Here is a 24,062-nt window from a genome sequence, read left to right on the forward strand (position 1 = left end):
ATAAAACATAGTTGCTTATGCACTTCTCCTTTAATCCCAGAGTAAAAACTATACGATTGCTATTTTTGCATTATTATCTCAGTGCTTTAAGATGATCCTAGCCCACGTACAAGAATAGGTAAAGCCGCTTAACAAAATGGAGTTAGTTATGTGAGTTTTTCTGCTGTTTCCCTCTTAAACAGTAAATACTTCCTACATTTTTATCAAACTCCTGCCTCTAGCTCCTCCACACAGTGGACTATCTTCTTAAATAATTTGTTTTCTAGTCAGTTCCCTCTCTTGATCACCTGAACTATTTATACTACTCTCTGCTTTCCTAATGTTCATATAACATAAATTTACCACTGTGTGAGGCATGGGTTTCTTCTGCTCAATTCCTAAAATACAGAAAAGCTCAATCGATTAGGATCAATTTCGTAATAGGAATGTTGTACGTTATGGTGTCTGAAATTACCTCTAATGGGTAGACAAGCAATTTAAACATTATGGATTAAATGGTAATATGTGCTTCCCAATGTGCTGTCTGCGGATGAGTAGGTATATGAATTTTTTATGACCAGTGTGTAATGGAAATAAGTGTTTTTATAGAAATTCTTCCAGCAGTCTGTTGGTTTAATCCCTGTTGGAGTTAATAAGAATCAGAGCTTGAACTTCATATGTCTTTTAATCACATTTTTTAGTAATTCTTTTTATTATGTTTTACAAAAGTATCAGTCCATGATTAATTGGAACTAAAAGCAAGTGATCCTTCCCCACAAATAGAAAATCACTAGTTTAGTAGAAATCTCAAAATTCCAATACCCGAATGTGATCATTTGAGCTCTTCCAACCTTCACGTCTCATGGCCTTTCCACCCTGGCTCATGACAGTCCCACTCTTGTCGCTTCTTGGGTCAACGCACTTAGTGAGACTGTTGATGCTGGTTTTCCTTCCACACCCCACATCTGATTTCCCTGCAAATGTCACCAGCCCTACCTTCAAGTTATACACAGAAGACCACCCCCACTGCTGCCTCCAGGCACATATCTTCCTACAGCAATTGCATTTTGCACTTGCATTTTGTTTTTTGTTTTTTGTTTTTATTATTTATTTTTTATTATACTGTAAGTTCTAGGGTACATGTGCACAATGTGCAAGTTTGTTACATATGTATACATGTGCCATTTTGGTGTGCTGCACCCATTAACTCGTCATTTACAGTAGGTATATCTCCTAATGCTATCCCTCCCCCTTCCCCACACCCCACAACAGGCCCTGGTGTGTAATGCTCCCCTTCCTGTGTCCAAGTGTTCTCATTGTTCAATTCCCACCTATGAGTGAGAATATGTGGTGTTTGATTTTCTGTTCTTGCAATAGTTTGCTGAGAATGATGGTTTCCAGCTGCATCCATGTCCCTACAAAGGACATGAACTCATCCATTTTTATGGCTGCATAGTATTCCATGGTGTATATGTGCCAACATTTTCTTAATCCAGTCTATCATTGATGGACATTTGGGTTGGTTTCAAGTCTTTGCCATTGTGAATAGTGCCACAATGAACATACATGTGCATGTGTCTTTATAGCAGCATGATTTTTTTTTTTTTTTGAGATGGAGTCTCGCTCTGTCACCCAGGCTGGAGTGCAGTGGCTGGATCTCAGCTCACTGCAAGCTCCGCCTCCTGGGTTCATGCCATCCTCTTGCTTCAGCCTCCCGAGCAGCTGGGACTGTAGGCGCCCACCACCTCGCCTGGCTAGTTTTTTGTATTTTTTTTTTTTTTTTAGTAGAGACGCGGTTTCACCAGGTTTAGCCAGGATGGTCTCAATCTCCTGACCTCGTGATCCGCCCGCCTCGGCCTCCCAAAGTGCTGGGATTACAGGCTTGAGCCACCACACCCGGCCATGATTTTTAATCCTTTGGGTATATACCCAGTAATGGATGACTGGGTCAAATGGTATTTCTAGTTCTAGATCCTTGAGGAATCACCACACTGTCTTCCACAATGGTTGAACTAGTTTACAATCCCACCAACAGTGTAAAAGTGTTCCTATTTCTCCACATCCTCTCCAGCACCTGTTGTTTCCTGACTTTTTAATGATTACCTTTCTAACTGGTGTGAGATGGTATCTCATTGTGGTTTTGATTTGCATTTCTCTGATGGCAAGTGATGATGAGGATTTTTTCATGTGTCTGTTGGCTGCATAAATGTCTTCTTTTGAGATGTGTCTGTTGATATCCTTCGCCCACTTTTTGATGAGGTTGTTTTTTTCTTGTAAATATGTTTGAGTTTTTTGTAGATTCTGGATATTAGCCCTTTGTCAGATGGGTAGATTGCAAAACTTTTCTCCCATTCTGTAGGTTGCCTGTTCACTCTGATGGTAGTTTCTTTTGCTGTGCAGAAGCTCTTTAGTTTAATTAGATCCCATTTGTCAATTTTGGCTTTTGTTGCCATTGCTTTTGGTGTTTTAGACATGAAGTCCTTGCCCATGCCTATGTCCTGAATGGTCTTGCCTAGGTTTTCTTCTAGGGTTTTTATGGTTTTAGGTCTAACATTTAAGTCTCTAATCCATCTTGAATTAATTTTCATATAAGGTGTAAGGAAGGGATCCATTTCTACATATGGCTAGCCAGTTTTCCCAGCATCATTTATTAAATAGGGAATCCTTTCCCCATTTCTTGTTTTTGTCAGGTTTGTCAAAGATCAGATGGTTGTAGATGTGTGGTATTATTTCTGAGGGCTCTATTCTGTTCCATTGGTCTAGATCTCTGTTTTGGTACCAGTACCATGCTGTTTTGGTTACTGTAGCCTTGTAGTATAGTTTGAAGTCAGGTAGCGTGATGCCTCCAGCTTTGTTCTTTTGGCTTAGGATTGTCTTGGCAATGTGTGCTCTTTTTTGGTTCCATATAAACTTTGAAGTAGTTTTTTCCAATTCTGTGAAGAAAGTCATTGGTAGCTTAAGGGGCGTGGCATTGAATCTATAAATTACCTTGGGCAGTATGGCCATTTTCATGATATTGATTCTTCCTATCCATGAGCATAGAATGTTCTTCCATTTGTTTGTGCCCTCTTTTATTTCATTGAGCAGTGTTTTGTAGTTCTCTTTGAAGAGGTCCTTCACATCCCTTGTAAGTTGGATTCCTAGGTATTTTATTCTCTTTGAAGCAGTTGTGAATGGGAGTTCATTCATGATTTGGCTCTCTGTGTGTCTATTACTGGTGTATAAGAATGCTTGTGATTTTTGCACATTGATTTTGTATCCTGAGACTTTGCTGAAGTTGCTTATCAGCTTAAGGAGATTTTGGGCTGAGATGACGGAGTTTTCTAAATATACAGTCATGTCATCTGCAAACAGGGACAATTTGACTTCCTCTTTTCCTCATTGAATCCCTTTCTTTCTTTCTCCTGTCTGATTGCCCTGGCCGAAACTTCCAACACTGTGTTGAATAGGAGTGGTGAGAGAGGGCATCCCTGTCTTGTGCCAGTTTTCAGAGGGAATGCTTCCAGGTTTTGCCCATTCAGTATGATATTGGTTGTAGGTTTCTCATAAATAGCTCTTATTATTTTAAGATATGTTCCATCAATACCGAATTTATTGAGAGTTTTTAGCATGAAGTGCTGTTGAATTTTGTCAAAGGCCTTTTCTGCATTTATTGAAATAATCATGTGGTTTTTGTCTTTGGTTCTGTTTCTATGCTGGATTATGTTTACTGATTTGCATATATTGAACCAGCCTTGCATCCCAGGGATGAAGCCCACTTGATCTTGGCTGATAAGCTTTTTCATGTGCTGCTGGATTCGGTTTGCCAGTATTTTATTGAGGATTTTTGCATCGATGTTCATCAGGGATATTGGTCTTTAAAATTCTCGTTTTTTGTTGTGTCTCTGCCAGGCTTTGGTATCAGGATGATGTTGGCCTCATAAAATGAGTTAGGGAGGATTCCTTCTTTTTCTATTGATTGGAATAGTTTCAGAAAGAATGGTACCAGCTCCTCCTTGTACCTCTGGTAGAATCGGCTATGAATCTGTCTGGTCCTGGACTTTTTTTGGTTGGTAGGCAATAATTATTGACTCAATTTCAGAGCCTATTATTGGTCTATTCAGGGATTCGACTTCTTCCTGGTTTAGTCTTGGGAGAGTGTATGTGTCCGGGAATTTTTCCATTTCTTCTAGGTTTTCTAGTTTATTTGTGTAGAGGTGTTTATAGTATTCTCTGATGGTACTTTGTATTTCTTTGGGATCGGTAGTGATATTCCCTTTATCGTTTTTTATTGCATCTATTTGATTCTTCTCTCTTTTCTTCTTTATTAGTCTTGCTAGCGGTCTATCAATTTTGTTGATCTTTTCAAAAAACCAAATCCTGGATTCATTAATTTTTTTGAAGGATTTTTTTGTGTCTCTCCTTCAGTTTTGCTCTGACCTTAGTTAATTATTGCCTTCTGCTAGCTTTTGAATGTGTTTGCTCTTGCTTCTCTAGTTCTTTTAATTGTGATGTTAGGGTGTCAATTTTAGATCTTTCCTGCTTTCTCTTGTGGGCATTTCATGCTATAAATTTGCCTCTACACACTGCTTTAAATGTGTCCCAGGGATTCTGGTATGTTGTATCTTTGTTCTCATTGGTTTCAAAGAACATCTTTATTTCTGCCTTCATTTCGTTATGTAAGCAGTAGATATTCAGGAGCAGATTTTTCAGTTTCCGTGTAGTTGAGGGGTTTTGAGTGAATTTCTTAATCCTGAGTTCTAATTTGATTGCACTGTGGTCTGAGAGACAGTTTGTTATAATTTCTGTTGTTGTACATTTGCTGAGGAGTACTTTACTTCCAACTATGTGGTCAATTTTGGAATAAGTGCGATATGGTGCTGAGAAGAATGTATATTCTGTTGATTTGGGGTGGAGAGTTCTATAGATGCCTATTTGTCCTGCAAATAAGTGTCTGAGTTTCTCTTGACTTCCCCTCTGTCTATTCTCAACACAAAAGCCAGAGTAACAGTGTTAGATTGTACATTGCATTATGACACTTCTCTGCTAAAAGGATGCCCAATTCACTCAGTAAAGCCACAGTCTGAGGAAAGGCTCATAAAGCCACAACGGTTTCCCGCTGCCTTTTGAATTTCTGATGTCAGATGTTGGCACCCTCCCCTGGGTGCCTCTGCCCTGGCCACATAGCTGGCCCTGGTGTCTCATGAGTGTGGCTGGCGCTTCTGTGCAGGCCTTTGCCTGAATAATTTGACCACCATATGCCTATTCCTCCCTCCCTTCAGGTCTTCATATCAGTGTCATTGCTTCTGAAAGCCAGCCCCCTAGTCTATTTTAAATTGCGAAATGCACTTCCTATCCTTCTGCCTTCATGTATTTTCCTCCACAAACTTACCACTCTCTAACATACTGTATATTTTTCTTATTTAGATTCTTATAAATACCATGTGCTGATTCTCCCTATACACACAGACTGTCTCTGTCTCTGTTTCTCTCTCTCTCTCTCTCTCTCTCTCTCTCTCTGTCTCATGTCCATACCCACTAGAATGCAAGTTCTATAAGGGAAAGAATTCTCATTTTGTTCACTGCTATGTATGACCCATAATAGATTCCCAATAAATATTGAATAAATGAGTAGACTTCCTCAACCAAGTCCCTATTTTTAGATGAGAGAAAGAAGTTAATATTTACTTATCCATAGCAAATAACTGAGGGTTGAGCAATGACTTTTTTCAGAGCCAAGATAAAATATTTTTGCTGATTTAATCATTTGACCAGGGTTTTCATCTCTTTTTGCTACAGTCTGATTTGTTTTATAGTATGATCTTTCAAAACAGATTGCAAATTGCCTTTTTACTAAGTGTATAACCTTCTATTTGGACATTAGATTAGGGAGTTTCCACAGTTGGCAGCATTAAGAAGTTCTCAAAGCTTCAAACAGAAAAAGAAATGCATGTGATGAGACACAAGCTCTCCAGGAAATGCACAGAATACAAGCATTGCATTCTCTGAATACTTACCGCCAGCAGTGCCAGAGAGAACAGAGTATGCAATCAAATTCCTTTATGGACAGCAAAGAAGTTTGGTGGAAGTGTTTGTTTTACAAGCACATTAGTGGGACTTAAGACTAATTTAAAAACCCCACAAAATAAACACAAGACCTCCTATAACATCTGGTTAGCCAAAAGAATTCTGAAACAAATATATTGTAATTGGCTAAAACCAAACCAGAGCAATAAAGCATTGCTTGACAGCTCCTAGCACACAATCTGGCTCATTTCAGCCACTTAACATGCCACTCAGGGTGACCCAGGTTGATGCAGCAGAGCCTCTTTGTTTAACTTCTATTTTAAGTTTGGGTTGTAACGGTTTGTTATATAGGTAAACACATGTCCTGGAGGTTTGTTGTACAGATTATTTTATAACCCAGGTATTAAGTCCAGTACCCAATAGTTTTATTTTCTGCTCCTCTCCCCCCTTCCAGCCTCCTTGCTTAAGTAGACCCTAGTGACTATTGTTTCCTTCTTTGCCTTCATAAGTTCTTATCATTTACCTCCCATCCTTCTTTGCGTTCATAAGTTCTTATCATTTACCTCCCACTTATAAGGAGAACATGAGTTTGGTTTTCTGTTCCTGTGTTAGTTTGCTAAGGATAGTAGCCTCCAACCCCATCCATGTTTCCGTAAAAGACATGATCTTGTTCTTTTTTGTGGCTGCATAGTACTCCATGATGCACATGTACCATTTTTTCTTTATCTAATCTGTCATTTATGGGCATTTAAATTGATTACGTGTCTTTACTATTGTGAATAGTGCTGCGATGAACATTCGTGTGCATGTATGTTTATGGTAGAGTGATTTATATTTCTTTGGGTGTATACCCTGTAATGTGATTGCTGGGTGGAATGGTAATTCTGCTTTTAGCCCTTTGAGGTACCACCATACTGCTTTCCAGAATGGTTGAACTAATTTACACTCCCAACAACAGTGTAGTGCTGCACATCTGTGACCCTCTGTTCTTGGACAGAGCTGACAAAAACAAGCAATGAGGAAAAGACTCCCCCTTCAATAAATGGTGCTGGGATAACTGGCTAACCATAAGCATAAGAGTGAAGCTAGTCCCCTTCCTTGCCCCATATACAAAAATTAGCTCAAGATGGATTGAAGACAAAAATGTGAAACCCAAAACTATAAAAACCCAGGAAGACAACCTAGGCAGTACCATTCTGGACATAGGAATGGTCAAAGATTTCATGACAAAGACTGCAAAAGCAATCACAACAAAAGCAAATATTGACAAATGGGATCTAATTAAACTTAAGAGCTTCTGGACAGCAAAAGAACTATCAACAGAGTAAACCGACAACCTGCAGAATAGGGGAAAATATATGCAAACTATATACCTGATACAGGTCTACTATTCAGCATCTATAAGGAACTTAAATTTACAAGAGAAAAACAACTTCATTAAAAATTGGGCAAGCCTGGGTGCACTGAGTCATGCCTGTAATCCCAGCACTTTGGGAGGCTGAGGCGGGCGGATCTCTTGAGGTCAGGAGGTCGAGACCAGCCTGACCAACATGGTAAAACCCCGTCTTTCATAAAAATACAAAAATTAGCCAGGCGTCATGGTGGGTGCCTGTAATCCCAGGTGGTTGGGAGGCTGAGGCAGAAGAATCACTTGAACCCGGGAGATGGAGGTTGCAGTGAGCCAAAATATTGTCACTGCACTCTAGCCTGCATGACAGAGTGAGACTCCATATCAAAAAAAAAAAAAAAAAAAAGTGGCAAAGGACATGAACAGACACTTCTCAAAAGAAGACAAAAATGCAGCCAACAAACAGTAAAAAAAAGTTTCACATCACTGATCATTAGAGAAATGCAAATCAAAACCAAATGACATACCATCTCACACCAGTCAGAACGGTTGTTATTAAAAAGTCAAAAACACAATAGACGCTGGCAAGGTTGTGCAGAAAAGGGAACACATAAACTGTAGGTCCTGTTTTTAAGAGCATTTCAAGAGGCTAATGTTGACAAGCTGGTGTCAGAGATTGAGGTTTCTCTCACCCGAAGGATATTTGAAGTAACATGAATGCATACACTTTCCTTGAGTTAATAGTGCCCCTTGCCTATTTATCCAGAGCTTCACCTATGATACTGCGCTATGCTGTGCAACACCTGCCGTGTAGTTCCAAATCATTCCACTCCACCTACGAGACCCCTTTGAATACTTAGCAAGTAAGCTGTTGGGGGAAAGAACCTTAATATATTAGAAAGATGGGTTGAACGAATTCTCATGATTTTTACAATTTGAAAAATTATTTCTCTGCAGTACCCTTAAAATGCTCCATTTCATCAAAACAGCCTGTTTCGTTTTGATTATTTATACAAAGTTATACTCTACGACTTTACAATAATATAAATTCACATTATTATACACCATTTTTCTTTATCAGAAAACATACTTTCAAAGACAGTCTGAAATTTCTTCAATAATTAGACCCATCTAAAAATTATACCTCAATGGAAAAATGTCATTTTAGAATTATTTATTAATTGATTTTAAAATTTATCATCTTTCTTAATCAACAGATTTCTAAAGTCACTTACAATCTGCTTTCTAGCTCCATTTTTCTTCTCTGGAATTTAACAAGAGTTTTCAGATACTACATTAGTAAGGTCCTCTGCAGACATATTATTTCACTTTTATTTCTTTTCTTATTTACTTGGGTATAGAATACTGAGCAATCCTTCTTTTCCATAAATGTTGTGTTAAATAACAACATATAAACAAGGTAATGCACAACTCATTAATGTGTGGCTTAATGAACTTTTACTTCATGAACATACCTACGTAACCTGCAACTTCATAATGTAATAGAAGAGAGAAGTCCTCCCCCAATCCACGCTTGTCATTACAAAATATTCCAACATTTACACCGATAGATTGGTTTTGTCTGTGTTTTTTAACTTTATATAAATGCAATCTGTTTTGTAGTATTCATCTCATTATTATGTCTCTAATATTCAGCTATACTGTTGCTTGTAAAAGCATTTACTAATTTTTGTTTATGTATAATAAACTACTATATGAGTATATTCTAATTTATCCACTCTATACTTGAGGAAACTTTGACTTGTTTCCACTTTTCTAGTAAATATGAATAATATAAACAGTTTTGCACCTTTTTATTTTTTTGGCCCACATAAGTATTTCTGTGGGATCTTTACCTAGGAGTGGAATGCCAGCATCATAAAATATGTTCAGCTTTGGTAGATATGACCCAATTGCTTTTGGCATAAATGGTATTTTTGTTTCACTAACAGTTTTTCAAATTCCAGCTATTCTGGCAGTTGTGGAGTGGTAGCTTATTATGGTTCTAATTTCTATTTCTCTGATTTAACAAATGAAAATATTAATATATGTTTGTTCATTTGATTATCTTCTTTTGTGATTTTCCTGTTCAGTTATAGTGCCATTAAAATGGGGTTTTCTTTCTTCTTCTTGATATGTAGGAGTTTTTATATATTCACGATATTCTTTTTGTTGTGAAACATACATATTGAGAACATTTTCTTCCAGTTTATGGCTTGTGTTGTACTCTTCAAATAGTGTATTTAAATGAAGCAAAGTGTACAATTTTACAGATTCTTTAGGGTTCATACTTGTTGTGACCTGTTTAAGAAAGCTTGGCATTGGTTATGAAAATGTTCTCCTACATTTTCTTCTTAACATTTGATTATTTTAGCATTTACATTTAAGGTATTTTGGTGCTGATCATAATCCTGAAAGACACAATCCCCAATGCCATCAGTCAGAATGTTGAAATCTCAAAAGATCGAAATCCCCAAAAATCAAAATCCTCAAAGTCTGAAATCGCAAACATCTGTAATCCTGCAAATCACAATCCTGAAATAATAAAATTCTGAATGTTAAAATCCTGAAAGCTGAATTCTAGGGAAAGGATTATTGTGTTTTTGGTTGTATGCACAAGAGTTGCATCATGACTTCGACTTGCAGGATTTGGGACTTTAGATATTTCGCTCTTTTGGGATTTCAGCATCCGGGATTATGTTGTTTAGGATGGTGTCTTTGGGGATTATGGCCCAAACCCAAGGCATAGTATATTACCCATGTGGAAAAGATTTCACAATGGTCAAAGAGGAGGATCCAGATGAAAACTTTTCCCACATGTGTCTCCCTGCTGCATGGCCACAGCACCTTTGTCCTAAACAGTTGACCCCAGGGAGCGGGTCTATTTTCTAGGATCTGTTTTCTTTTGTATTGGTCCATGTGTTCATAAACAAATTCCCAAATATCTTGATCATTACAGCTATATAGTCAATCCTGATAAATAGAAAGTCCCCTCGTTCTTAAACATGTATTAGCCAGTCATGACCTTTGATTCATGTCTACTTTAAAGTTAATTTAGCAATTTCCATTGGATTTTTATTGGTATTGCATCAGATATATAAAGTAAGTGGAAATAATTGAGGTTTTTACAATATTTCATTTTTCATTTCACAAAATAGTGTAGCCCTTTTATTGGCCATCTTTAATTTCTCTGGAGCAATTTTTATTTTTTGGTGTAGGAGTCTTTCCCATATCTATTAAATTTGCTTATCTGCATTCTTCACATTTTGAGGACATAATAAATGTTTGCTTGTTTGTTTTATGGAAAATAAGAAGAAAAAATTATTTTCTAGTTGTTCATGGGTAATGTATAGAGAATACAATTTTGATTTTTTCATATTCATTTTTTATCCATCAAACTTGCTAAAGTTATATGTCAGTATTAATTTACATAAAGAGTCCATTGGTTTTCTACATCAATGCCATATAGTCTGCAAATGATGACTTTTATTTCTTTTTTTAAAAAAGTCATACCTTTTTTTCTTGCATTGTTTCATAAGATAGAATTTCACTAAAAAGACTTAAATGTCAATAATAAATGCCCTATCCATTGCCAATCCCAGAAAAAAAACCTTTGAGTGTTTCATCATTAAGAAAGTTCTTTGCAGCAGCTATGCCGTAGGTATCATTACTTCTCATTAGATTAAGGAAATCTCATTATATTCATGGTTTTCAAAGTTATTGTTTAATCAATAATGAGCACTGAATATTATTAAATTCTTTCTCTCCATTTATGGAGATGATCATATGTCTTTTTAAGTTTTTTTTTTAATATTATTAGTTACAAGTGTTGATCTTCAATTATGAAATCAGCCTTGCATTTCTAGACTAAAGCTATTTGAGATGTATTATCATGATTACTAAGTTGCTGGATTCAATTTGTTAATATTTTGCTTAGGATTTTTACATTTATTTTATTAAGAGAGTTCAACCTGTCATTTTTCTTTATTGCAATATTCCTATTAGATTCTAATGTCCATTTTATGTGGGGTTCTTAAAATGGGAAGTGTTCCTTTTTCTGTTATCTTCTGAAATAATTTGTAGAATATTTGTTTATTTTGTACATCAGTGTTGGGAAGAATTCACCGGTGAAGCCTGAGTTTTCCTTGTGGAAAAATATTTTAGACGTAGATTCCGCTTACTTTATAGGGAAATAACTAATTAGAATTTCTGTTTCTTATTGTGTTAGCTTTGGTATGTATGATGTATTTTCCTAGGATTGTTGTCTACTTGACCTAAATTTCTAAATTTAGTGGCTATAATATGGTTCATGATACCGTCTTCATCTGTCTTTATGTCGGTAGGATCTGTCTTGATGTCGTATTACTGATTGCTATTGGCAGTTGGTGCATTTCCTCTTCTTTTCTGAATCAGTTTTGCTGGGATAAATTGTACATTTTTCAAAGGATCACCTTTTGGCTTTTTTCTCCCTGTTCCATTGATTTCTGCTTTGATATTATTTTATTTTACTAATTTATTTCTTTATAATTGATGCAATTCTTTAAACTCCTTGAAGTCGATACTTAGATCATTAATTATCACTCCTGTTTTCCTTTTCTAACATGCATTCTAGGCTATAATTTTTGTCTTAAGTAGACCTTTAGTTGCATCCCACAAGTTACGGTATAATAGAAATAGTCTTATTTGCGTTTTAATTCCTTTTAGCTTTTTAGTTATTTGCAAATATATTGTAAAATTTCAAAATGGTGATTTTCTAGGTATCTACTAGTGACTTCAATATCTTTTTAATTAAAATAACCTTTTTTAAAAATTGTATATTTTTAAGGGGTACAACGTGAGTTTTGTTTGGATTTTGGTTTTTGTTTTGTGTTTTTGAGACAGGATCTCACTCTTTCACCCAGGCTGGAATACATTGGTGAGATATCAGCTTACTGCAGCCTCAACCTTCCAGGATCAAGTGATCCTCCTGCCTCAGCTTCCTGAGTAGCTGGGATGACAGGAATACACCACCATGCCCAGCTAATTAAAAAAAAAAAATTGTAGAGATGGCATCTCAGCATGTTACCCAGGCTGGTCTTGAACTCCAGGGCTCAAACAATCATCCTATCCTCCTGCCTCATCCTCCCAAAGTGCTGGGATCATAGGCCTGAGCCACTGCCCCTGCCCGTGATGCTTTAATGTACATACACTTAGTGAAATGAGTTCTACAGTCAAGCACATTAACATACCATAACCTCACAGTTACCATTTTCTTTTATGGTAAGAGCACCAAAACTCTGCTCTCTTAGCTAATTTTTTTTTTTTTTTTTTTTTTTTTTTAAGGTCGAGAATTTTTTTTTTTTTTTAATTTATTTATTATTATTAAACTTCAAGTTGTAGGGTACATTTAACACACAATACAATACTCTTCTTTTTTTAAAGGGTAAACATTTATTTGGAGTTAGTTTTCTGGTGGATGACATTAAGGCCCTTCACACAGAGTTCAGGAGATGATATTCTATCCTAATTCTACCGTAATAGAACATACTCTGTGTGACTCAAATCTTTAAAGTTTAAGGAAACAAGCCAGTGTTCAACTTGTCAGTAACAGTGTTTTATATAAATAAATTGGTCAATGCGGTAATTATTACTTTAAAATTTTGTCTGCTTGTTCCATGAATTACTAAGAAAAATGGTTAAAATGTTTCACTATCATTGTTAACTCACGTTTTCCTCCTTATATGTTATTTCTTTATATATGTGATGCTAGATTTTAGTCTCCTAGAAATTTAGAAATGTTGTTTCTTCCTGATTGATTTATCATTTTACTGTGAAATGTTTCTTTTTATTTCTGGTACCGCTTCCAAAAGCACATTTTCTATAAATTAATTATTTCCATAGTCATCTTCTTTGCTGTTATTATTGTTTGCATGCATACCTTGTTTCATTCTTTTCCTTTTTTTTAATTCTATATGTTTAGGATGTTTCTCTTTAAAGTAGTCATCTTTCATATTTTAATATAATTTAAAATCTTTGCATTTTAATTGGACTATTTGGTACCTTTACAATTGATGTGGTTGCTGTTGTTTGGGTTTAAATCTATCTTTTTATTATTTTTATTTGTTCCATCTGTACTTTGTGCCTTTGTATCTCATTGTTACTTTTTAATTGAAACAGTATTTATTTGATAATTGTGCTTTACTAACTTCTCTCTTATGCAGTTTATTATTCTGTAGCAGAATAACAGAATTTGTTACCCCATTGTCTTTTTCATAGGTATTTTGTCATATGTTTTAAGTCTATATTTTTTCATTGTTTGATTCTCACAGAATCTTTTAAGAAAAGAAATTCTTAGAATTTAACTATTTCATTTCTCATATGCTCAGTGAAATAAAGCCTGTTTTATTTAATTTGAATTATTTAGTTTATTTAATATTTTTAATTCCAAACTTAAAAAAATTGTGAAATATTAAAAAGTTACAAAATATTAAAGTAGATTTTTCTTATTTTTTATATTTCATATAATGACTTTTAAATTGTATGATTTGTGTTTTTTAAAGATGCTATTTATATGAATAATGAACTGTTTGCATCCCTTTTTTCACAGACATTCATTGGGGACATTCTTTTGCTTGTTAACCCATACAAGGAACTTCCAATTTATTCTTCCATGGTGAGTACAAAATTTTAAATATCATTGAATAATGTAGAATAATATGCTCTAGTCATGCATATTTGTATCAAATGACTAAAAAAACAATAAGGCAAACTTCTAAAAACCTTTTTGAAATTCTGAATTGAATGATTGCGTCGTAGTGACTTTAATTCATTTTGAGGCAATTTTGAAAATCAGAGTTATTTTATCAAAATGTTTCTTTGCACTTAAAATGTGTAATTTGTTTATGACTATAGCCATTAGACTTCTAAGATTAAATAATATATAAATATATTTTCCATACGTTCTTGACTAACTCAAGATCATTTGGCTTAGAGCCTTTATTTGGACACGTGACTTGTGTCTGAAGAATTCTATGATGTTAAAGCAATGGGTATAAAAAAGGGTGATTTCGCATGTTTACATTTTCCCAAATTACTTGCCAGGTTTAATTATGAGACCCTAAAAATTCAAAGAGAAATTGCTTGTAGAAAATTATTCCAATCAATTGAAAATGCAGTAAGATTTTTTAGTAGAAATGGGTCAAAAATACTATATCATAGGAGCTGTTTTTTGTGTAACAGCAAGGCTGTTTCCACCAATAGGGAACAGGAGCCTGCCCAAAACCAGGAGGCAGGGAGTAGGTATATGTTCCTGAAGCCGGGGCTCACTCATAGATGTTGCGGGCAGGGAGGAGGACAGAGAGGAGAGAGAAAATGAGAAATTCCTCCAACTTCCTAAGAAATCAAATATGTATTTTCACAGAAAAAGTTCATGAGAACAAGAGCACATCCACCACCCCACCCTCCACCCATCTTATCAAAAGTCAATTCTGGCTGAACTTAGTGGTTCATGCCTGTAATTCTAGCACTTTGGAGGACCAAGGCTGGTGGATCACTTGAGGCCAGGAGTTTGAGACCATCCTGGGCAACATAATGAGACACCCATCTCTACAAAAAAACAAAAACAAAAACAAACAAAACAACAACAACAACAACAACAACAAAACAAAAGAAAAGAAAACGAAAAAACAATTAACCAGCCATGGTGGTGTGTGCCTGTGGTTACAGCTACCCAGGAGGCTGAGGCAGGAGGATCACTTGGGCCCAAGAGGTTGAGGCTACAGTGAGCTGTGATTGTATTACTGCACTCCAGCCGGGGAGACAGATTGAGATCCTGTCTCCAAATAGAATAAAGTAAAATTAAATTAAATTAAAAAGTCAGTGCCATGGTTACTTTAAAGCTGTGTTGAAACCTGCCTACCCTCCTCCTTCCTCCCAATCCTATGCCAGCCTCGCCCTGTGTAATCTAATGATGTATGTGAGCATGAGATGCTAGAGCAAGGGATTCACCCATGATCATTTCAGGAGTTTCATCCAAGGACTGAAATTAATCTGATATGTGGTTATTAAATGGTTTTGAGAAAAAGCTCAGTTCTGTATCTTTCACTTTGTTTAGTCCTAATTAATATTTCTGTGACTATGTGTATTGAAGTATAATATAAATGTTGCATAGCATACAAATATTAAATCTTCTGTTCAACTAATTTATAAAAGTCGTGACACTCTAAAAACCACCATGCAGATGAAGAAATAGAGCGTTAGTAGGATTACAGATATCTCCCACGCCCTGTCTCAAACATGACATACCTCCCCAAAAGACAGCACAATTCTGGCTACTGTCGCCCTCCACTTTGCATGGATGAACTTTATGTGGGTGAAATCTCACAGACTATCTTTCTCTGTACCTGGCTGCTTCCTTTCAATATTATGGAAGGTAGATTCACCCATGTTTTTGTGTGTAGCAATACAGTAAGTACAATAGGTTATTTTCTTTTGTATTGCTGTATAACATTTCCTTTTGTGGATATATGGCAGTTTAATTAACTATTGATGGAGATTTTGTCTTTTGAAGCAAGAATATTACTGCTATGAACATCTTCACAAAAATTTTTTTGATAGCATATATATTTCTTTTGTTGGAAAGAGTGGAATTGGTACATCAAAGTATATACATACATTCAGTTTTCATAAATACCGACAGTTTTCTGAGTGCTTGTACTAAGGTATATCTACAACTTAATACAGAAATTCTAATTGTTCCTCTTCTTTGCTCAAATTTCATTTGTTTACTTATCATTCTACTGGGTATACATAGTGAAATCTTATTGTTGTTTTAATTTGTGTTTCTCTGACAAACAATGATATTAACCACATTTTCACATAATTACTGTACAGTTGTATCCTGTTTCGTGATGCATCTATTCCAGGAATTTATCCTGCTTTGAAATTAAAAACTTTAAAATTGGTTCATCTATTTTTATTGACTTGAAAGATCTTTAAGCATTCTGGATTCCTAATGCATATTGAAAACATCTTGTAAGAAGCAGTGGTCAAGGTTCATTTTTAAAAAAATGTATATTAACCTGACACAGTACTGTTTCTTAAAAGACCATCCTTTCAGCTGGGCACGGTGGCTCACGCCTATAATCTCAGCACTTTGGGAGGCCAAGGCAGGTAGATCACGAGGTCAGAAGTTCAACACCAGCCTGGCCAAAATGGTGAAACCCCATCTCTACTAAAAATACAAAAATTAGCAGGGTATGGTGGCAGACGCCTGTAATCACAGCTACTTGGGAGGCTGAGGCAGGAGAATCGCTTTAACCCGGGCGACAGATGTTGCAGTAAGCCGAGATCACACCACTGGACTCCAGGCTGAGTGACAGAGTGAGACTCTGTCAAAAAAAAAATTAAAAAAAAAAAGAAAAAAAGACCATTTTTTTTCCAGGACATTATGTTGGCACTTTTTATCCAGGACATTGTGTTGGCACTTTTGCATAAATCTCGTAACTATATATGAATGGATATAGAATTTCCATCCAGTTTGATTGGTCTATTATAATACATTTTTATGTCTTGTACTCTAAGTCATTCACCTTTGGTCTTCAAAATTGCCCTAGCAATTAATTCCTGGACTTTTCCTTTAAGGTTTAGAATCAGTTTGTCAGTTTTGTTGGGGGGCTGAGGGGACTCCCCCTGGGATTTTGAATTTGATTGCATTACATTGACAATTCAATTTAGAAACAGACAAAAAATGTTAGTAGTACTGAGTCTTTTAAGTATATTCATTTATTGAGGTCTTTAAAATGTGAAATTCCTCTCAGTGTATCATCCTGTGTGCTCTTCTGGAGGATATCTTGCATAGTGTTCATTAAATGTTTTTAACTGCTGTTACAAATAATCATTTAAAAATTTTATTTTCCATTGGTGTGTGCTCCCTGTATGTATAAAAACACAATTTAAAAAGTCTTACCTTAAACTAGCAAGTTTGTAAAATTTATTTATTAGCTATAATATTATCTAGTTTGTTTTAAAAATACTCTGTGTACACAATCTTATTGCCTGAAACAATAATAATTTTCTTTCTTTCTTTAAAATCCTTTTATTAGTCTGTTCTTATATTAATGGATTGGATCACCAGAATAATGTCAGATACTATTAGTAATTTCATTTAAAAATATATATATGTCTTATCTCAGGAAAAATCTTTAGTAATTAAACCTTAAGCATAAAAATAATTATAAATTTTACATAGATATCAGTTATCAGATTAAGGAAATTTCATTTTATTGCTATTTTAAGAAGTCTTTATGGTAGACAAGGTATAGAATTTTATCAAATGTAAGTATTTTTTCTGTATCAATTGTTGATATGAATATTTTTCTCCTTTATTTTGTTTGTGAATTATAATTCCTGATTTTGAAATATTAAACCTACCTTGCATTTTTGATGTTTTAACTTTTTCTTTATATTACTGAAGTCTATCCAGTAATATTTTGCTTAGGGCATCTCTGTTCATGAAAAAGATAAGCCTCCACTTTTTCTTTTTTTTTTTACTTAAATCTTCTATATCAAAATTATGCTGATTTCATAAACAATTAGAAGGTATACTCTGTTTTCTAGTCTCTGAAAGAGTTTGAAAATTGGGTGGTGTTTCTCTCCTAAATGTTTAGAAGAATTCACAACTGAAACCATTAAGACCTGGTATTTTCTTTGTGAGAAGGTTTTAGTTCTGGATTTCATTTCTTTGACATACAAAGGACAGTTCATATCCTTTCTGTGCTAGTTTTTAATGATTGCATTTCTAAAAAATTATGTTAGTTACATTTAATCTTCAAGAGTTTTAGGCATAGAAATATTCATAGTTCTATTTATCTTTTTAATATTTGTAGAATTTTTGAGTGACTTCTTTTTATTCCATATGTTGGTAATTTGTGAGTTTTCTGAGTTTTTAAAATTTCCTTTATAATTTATTTGGGTATAATTTGATTATTGTTTATGTTATATAGATATATCCTTGATTTCCTGCCTTTCCTAAAATAAGTATTTGGGGCTTTTAAATTTTACTTTAAATGTAGCTTTACTGAATTCTACATGTATGATATTTCATAAATTCATTGTCAATTAGTTTAAGGTATTATCTATTTGTGATTTCTTTCTGTAAAAATCTATATATATGTATATATGTAGAAAGTCTATAAAAATATAAACTGTATTAATCTTTGTTTTCTACTTTTGTTTCTCTTTGACCACAGTCTGGATAATTGCCTGGCCATATTTTTAAAAATCTTTTCTGTTGTTTTGAATCTGCTGATAAACTTTAAGGAATGACTAATGAATCATTCCTTAAAATGCTAATGTCTGTTGTGTGATTTTTTTCAATGCTAGCGTTTTCATTTTATACTCTTAGAGTTTCCAGGCTTCTGGTGAAATTCTTCGTCTTCATCTTGCCACTTACTTTCTTGAACATGATGTTTTTTAATCCTGTGTCTTATGACTCTAATATTGAGGTCTGTTTCTACTATGTGACTTGTGTGTGTGTGTGTGTGTGTTTTACATATATGGATATATTTACTGACATCCATGGGGATTTTTGATGGAATATTGAACTTCCAATATAAAAAAACCGTAGGGTCTAGGAAGATGTTATCTTCCTTCCAAGAAGATTTGACTTTCCCTCCTAGCGGGCACACAAGTTGTAGACAAACTACCTTGACTCTGTGAAGTCTCGTTTAATTATTTTTATTTTTATTTTTATTTTTTTTTTGAGACGGAGTCTTGCTCTGTCGCCCAGGCTGGAGTGCAGTGGCCGGATCTCGGCTCACTGCAAGCTCCGCCTCTCGGGTTCCCGCCATTCTCCTGCCTCAGCCTCCCGAGTAGCTGGGACTACAGGCGCCGCCACCACGCCCGGCTAATTTTTTGTATTTTTAGTAGAGACGGGGTTTCACCGTGTTAGCCAGGATGGTCTCGATCTCCTGACCTCGTGATCCGCCCACGTCGGCCTCCCAAAGTGCTGAGATTACAGGCACGAGTCACCGCGCCCGGCCTCCCTTCGAAAAGGCGAGCCACCTTACTGGACTCAGGTGAAAAGTTGGGCTGATATTCCTTTGGCTTTCCTCTGTTTCTGAACCCGGAACTTGGATTTGTGTCTCCTCAGTACTGTGTGAGGCTGCTCCAATCTCTGCTGAGCATGAGACACTTAGGCTGACTTTCTGTGATGTTGCCGAGAGACACTCAGCACAGTGGCAGTGTGTGCTGGGAGGAGGGCATGGAAAAGATCCCGTGTGGCCCGGTGCATCCTGATTTTCTTCAAGATCTTAGCTCCCTAAGTCATTGCTGCTTTGCTGATTTTACTATCCTTGCCATTAGATGCTTGATTTGTATTTGATCCAGTCTTTGTAATTGTTCATGGTTAGGAGAATTTCACTGATAGTAGCTGCTTCATGACAGCTGTGAAGAAGACTGCATCTGTTTTTATTGCATTTGTGTCGGACGATCATTTGCCCTCAAATACCTAGGTTAGTTTGGCATTTCATGCCTTTAAATTTTAAATTATGTATGCATCAAGGGGTGGGAGGGGAGAGACAGAGAAACGCACCCTATTTAAAGTTACTATTAATATATTACTTCTGGCTTATGTTTATGGTAACAGTTGATTGTAGAGTTAACAAGAATTAACAGTGAGACAAAAGTCAGCTTTGAATAATTGAATGAAAAGTTAAAAAATTACTCTTATTTGGTTGCTTCTGTGGAGCTAGAGGAAAAGTTTTAAGTATTAGCCAAAGTTTAACATAATAATTTTTTATAGTATGACACAACTTGTCGTACTATATTGTATCTTGTGCTGGGAAAAACTGTTAACTTGTGGTGTGTTTCTTTTTAAAGTGTTCACACTATAGTGGTATCATGGCTTCAAATAATACGTTGTATTTGCAGTTTTTTCAGAAATACACATTCATAGAGAAAAGGAAAAACACATTAAAAGACGTATTTATTAATGTAAGAATAAGATATAATACATTGAGACCATTACCAGAATAGTTTATTAAAACTGAAAATAGCTAATGCAACTTATAATTTATACAATTATTAATATAAATAAAATCTAAATACGTTTCTGTATATGAATTAAGTATTTAATATGTAAGTATTATGATTTTATAAAATGAATTTGCATATATATGTATATACACACACAGACCACCTTTTATATTTATCATTTCTAACTCTGTCATAAAACGAAAATGGAAAAAATGGAAAATAAATACAAAAAATATATCAGGTAAAAGGTGTGCTGATATAAAGCTTACAGTAAAATTACCTGCTTTTTATAGGTCATAAGAAAAGGCGAAAGTGTCTAGTCCTTCTGGACTTGACATCTATTATGCAGAATCAAATAGTTTGTGCTCTCCTTGTCTACAGGTAACAACCCATAAAATAATAGATATTAGGTTGCTATAAGGACATATATTTTACATTGAATTAGTGGTTATTCCCTGTAGCAATATTAGTGCCTAGTAAATAATATCAAGTAGTCACCTATCGGGTATTCATTAAAACGATCTTGTCCTTAGGCCACATAACAAAAATTTATTTCTTTTTGTTTCTAGTGGTTATCATTGTATTAAGTCTGTTGTTTTAAATGACAAATTTTGTTCAAATATTTGGGTTTCTTCCCAGCCAATTACTTTACAAGAAAAAAAAACATTAAATATAATTATATCTATAAAGATTATAAAGACCAGGAGAATGACTTCTCTGTTTCATGTTTAAACATATATGCAGATGTTCATGCATATAACATCTGCATTTTAGTTTTTAGTTTTATTTCATTATCATTAACTCTGTTATATTAAGCCTTTGCATAATATTCATTTTTATTTCTAGCAAGTTATTAATCATGGACACAGAACTCTCTTGAGGCAAATTTCATTTCGAGACTGATGTCTACACAAGGCAGCGGGCAGGCCTCCCGGTTAGACTGCTTTCTGCCACAGCAGTGCTGATCTGACGCTAACAACCACCACTGCCAGGATGCGGGTCACAGCGGCGAGTCAGCAGGCAGTTCCACAGGAAGTACAACCAACCAGCACAGGGTCCATTATTGTGCTGCCTGTTTATGTTGAAGACACGTAATATCATTCATTTTAAACATGTTACATGTAGGGGAGAAAGAGAAAATAGAAAGGAGCCAGATCTTCCTGCATGGGCTTTATAAAAAAGCAACCTTAAAATCAGAAAAAAATGCATCATCAAGCAACAAACATCTGTTGATTCTATAAGAAAATACATTGCCTTAGATACTTAGAGTGTCCCGTTCTTGAGCACTGTGTAGACATGCTAGAGACAAAACACAAATAACAATGAAAAAATCACATACTTCAAGCTGAGGACAACAATTAAATAGCTATATTGAGGGTGTGTAGTCCTAACTGTCAAGTCAAGAGGTTAGAAGGGAATAAATCCTATCAGGTTTTTTTAAAAATAAGTATCACAATAAAAAAGAAATGTGATCAGGGCAAATCTTAAAAAATTAGTAAGATTCTGATGAGCAGAAGAATAGTCTAGAGCCACATTATGCGGTTTAAAAAATATGTAGGACTATTTAGAGAAATGAACCATGCAATTTGATGTTAGCAAGAAGTTAAAAGACTATAATATTTGAAATTCTAGGAAATGAAAACAGCTGCCATTGTTGAGTGCTTATTACATGGCAGAACTGCCTCAAATGGCTTTACATGTATTATCACATTCCATCTCAAAAGGCAGGCAAAACAGTATAAGAATTGTTATTTCGACTCTGCAGTTGAATAAGCTGAGACTTGAGGTTAAGCAGATTTTCTAAAGTCTTCCCATGAGTGGCAGAGCTAGTGTTAATGTCCAGGTCATGCAACTCCAGAGTGAATGCTTGGCAGGCTTCTCTCAGCAGCACAAGTGCTGTGCCCAGAGGCAGACAGTTTCATTATTATTATTATTATTATTATTATTATTATAATTATAATATGTGATCTTTTGTAAACACAAACACATACTTTCTCAAAATACGTCACCTATAGATAGGTATACAGTTAACAAATGGGACACTTACACAGGCCTACAGAGTGAGATGTTCATAGCATAGTGCAAAACCAGCAGCCCGGGGCACTTGGAGCCATTGACATCTGGGAGGTTCCACAAAGTTTCCAGGCTCACCAGAGATGGAAGCCAGTGGCTCAATGGCTCTCTCGTAAGCTGTGGAAGCATTGGTGGCTGTAGAAATGAATGTGGCAGGCTTCTGCAATCTGTTGGTGGTTTATTGAGAAGTGTAATGACCAGTGAAGGTATATTGAGAAGTGTAATGACCAGTGAAGAAAAGGAGGGACTTTATCCATTAAGAAAGAAGGAACTTATTCCCTGGAACCAAAGTCCATCAACAATTGGCAAGGCTGAGCTCTTGTCATCTCACCTATGAGCTAAAATGGAGTGCTTAAAATATCCCCTGACCAAGAATCCTCTTGTTTCAAATGATACAAATAAGGAAAGAAGACAGTGAAGTGAAGAGAAAAGACAGGTGGGGAAGGAAGTGGCTGGCCCTGATGCTATTTGCTGGACCCAATTAGAATGTGCAGTATTAACAATGAGAATGGTAACCAATAAAAAAGTTAGATAGCTTGTCAGTCACTCAGAAAAAAGGGACTGCATAAGCAGAAATCCTCAAGGTTTTATAGAATTACACTGTCATTATTATTTCCATAATTATATTATGTGTAAAGCATAGAATCAGCATCAAGCAATGTGCTGCCAGGTGGTAGCAATGGACTGTTCCACAACATGAACTGTAACACTGCATGGGAAAGAGATTTACATGAAAGGGGAGCTGAGAGAGGTTATGAGTTTATCAGGAAATAACTTTCTTTAGACACTCAAGGCTCATTACCCACATCTACTCTCTAGTAAAACTTGGCATAAAGACAATATCTAAGCCCAAACAGATTTCAATAAATAAAATTTTAAAACTCTAGCCAGCCGTGGTGGTATGCACCTGTGGTCCCAGCTACTTGGGAGGTTAAGGCAGGAGGATTGCTTGACCCCAGGGGATGGAGTCTGCAGTGATCTATACTTTGGCCACTGCACTCCAGCCTGAGCAGCTGAGTGAGACCCTGTCTCAAAAAAATGAAAATGAAAAAATATGTAGTTAGAAAGAGAAATGAACTCCATGTACACACAGATGGATACATGATACAGGCTGTCTCTTGTGTCTGTTGAACATCTAATGAAATTCTCATTTACAAAATAGAGAGTTGAAAAACATTTTGTCAAATTAGAGTCTTAAGTCTATGCTGAACTTGGGGAGAAGTGAAATAGTGTAGTTAGGTTTTCAAACAAGCATAGAGATTGGATCTGCTGGAAAATGAAGCTGGACTAAAACTCCTTAGTTTTATGAATTATAATGTGTATATCACTATCATTTAATTATTCTTAATATTCATTGCAACTTCTGGAATAACTAAAAATGAAAAAAGTTCAAGCAGAATGCAACAGACAGTTGTATGCCCACCATGCATATTGGTTTCATATCTCTTTTAAAAACATTTAAAATTAAAAGTGCTGTATTTTTTTTCACATGTACTTTTGTGATTGGGATGCAGCCCTAAGCGTGTGGTAAGAAAACATTGTGTCCTAATTTAATTGTAACATTTATTTGCTGAGTGGTACAAAAAATAACAGTATGTTTTAATTGTATGATGTCTTAAATTAGATGACATACTCTTCTATA

At 35.4% G+C, this 24,062-nt stretch overlaps 1 protein-coding gene across 4 annotated transcripts in view; it reads left to right on the forward strand.

The window, feature by feature from the left end:
• The window catches only part of MYO16 (myosin XVI), a 702,722-nt gene that overhangs the window by 347,029 nt on the left and 331,631 nt on the right, over nt 1-24,062 (forward strand). For all 4 annotated transcript variants that reach the window (XM_073014491.1, XM_073014490.1, XM_007960876.3 and 1 more), the window contains exon 12: nt 13,920-13,985. In XM_073014491.1, coding sequence (XP_072870592.1) covers nt 13,920-13,985 — 66 coding nt within the window. The remainder of the gene's footprint in view (nt 1-13,919; nt 13,986-24,062) is intronic.

Source organism: Chlorocebus sabaeus, chromosome 3 (assembly GCF_047675955.1).
Source record: "Chlorocebus sabaeus isolate Y175 chromosome 3, mChlSab1.0.hap1, whole genome shotgun sequence".
In the NCBI taxonomy this organism is placed as follows: Eukaryota; Metazoa; Chordata; class Mammalia; order Primates; family Cercopithecidae; genus Chlorocebus; species Chlorocebus sabaeus.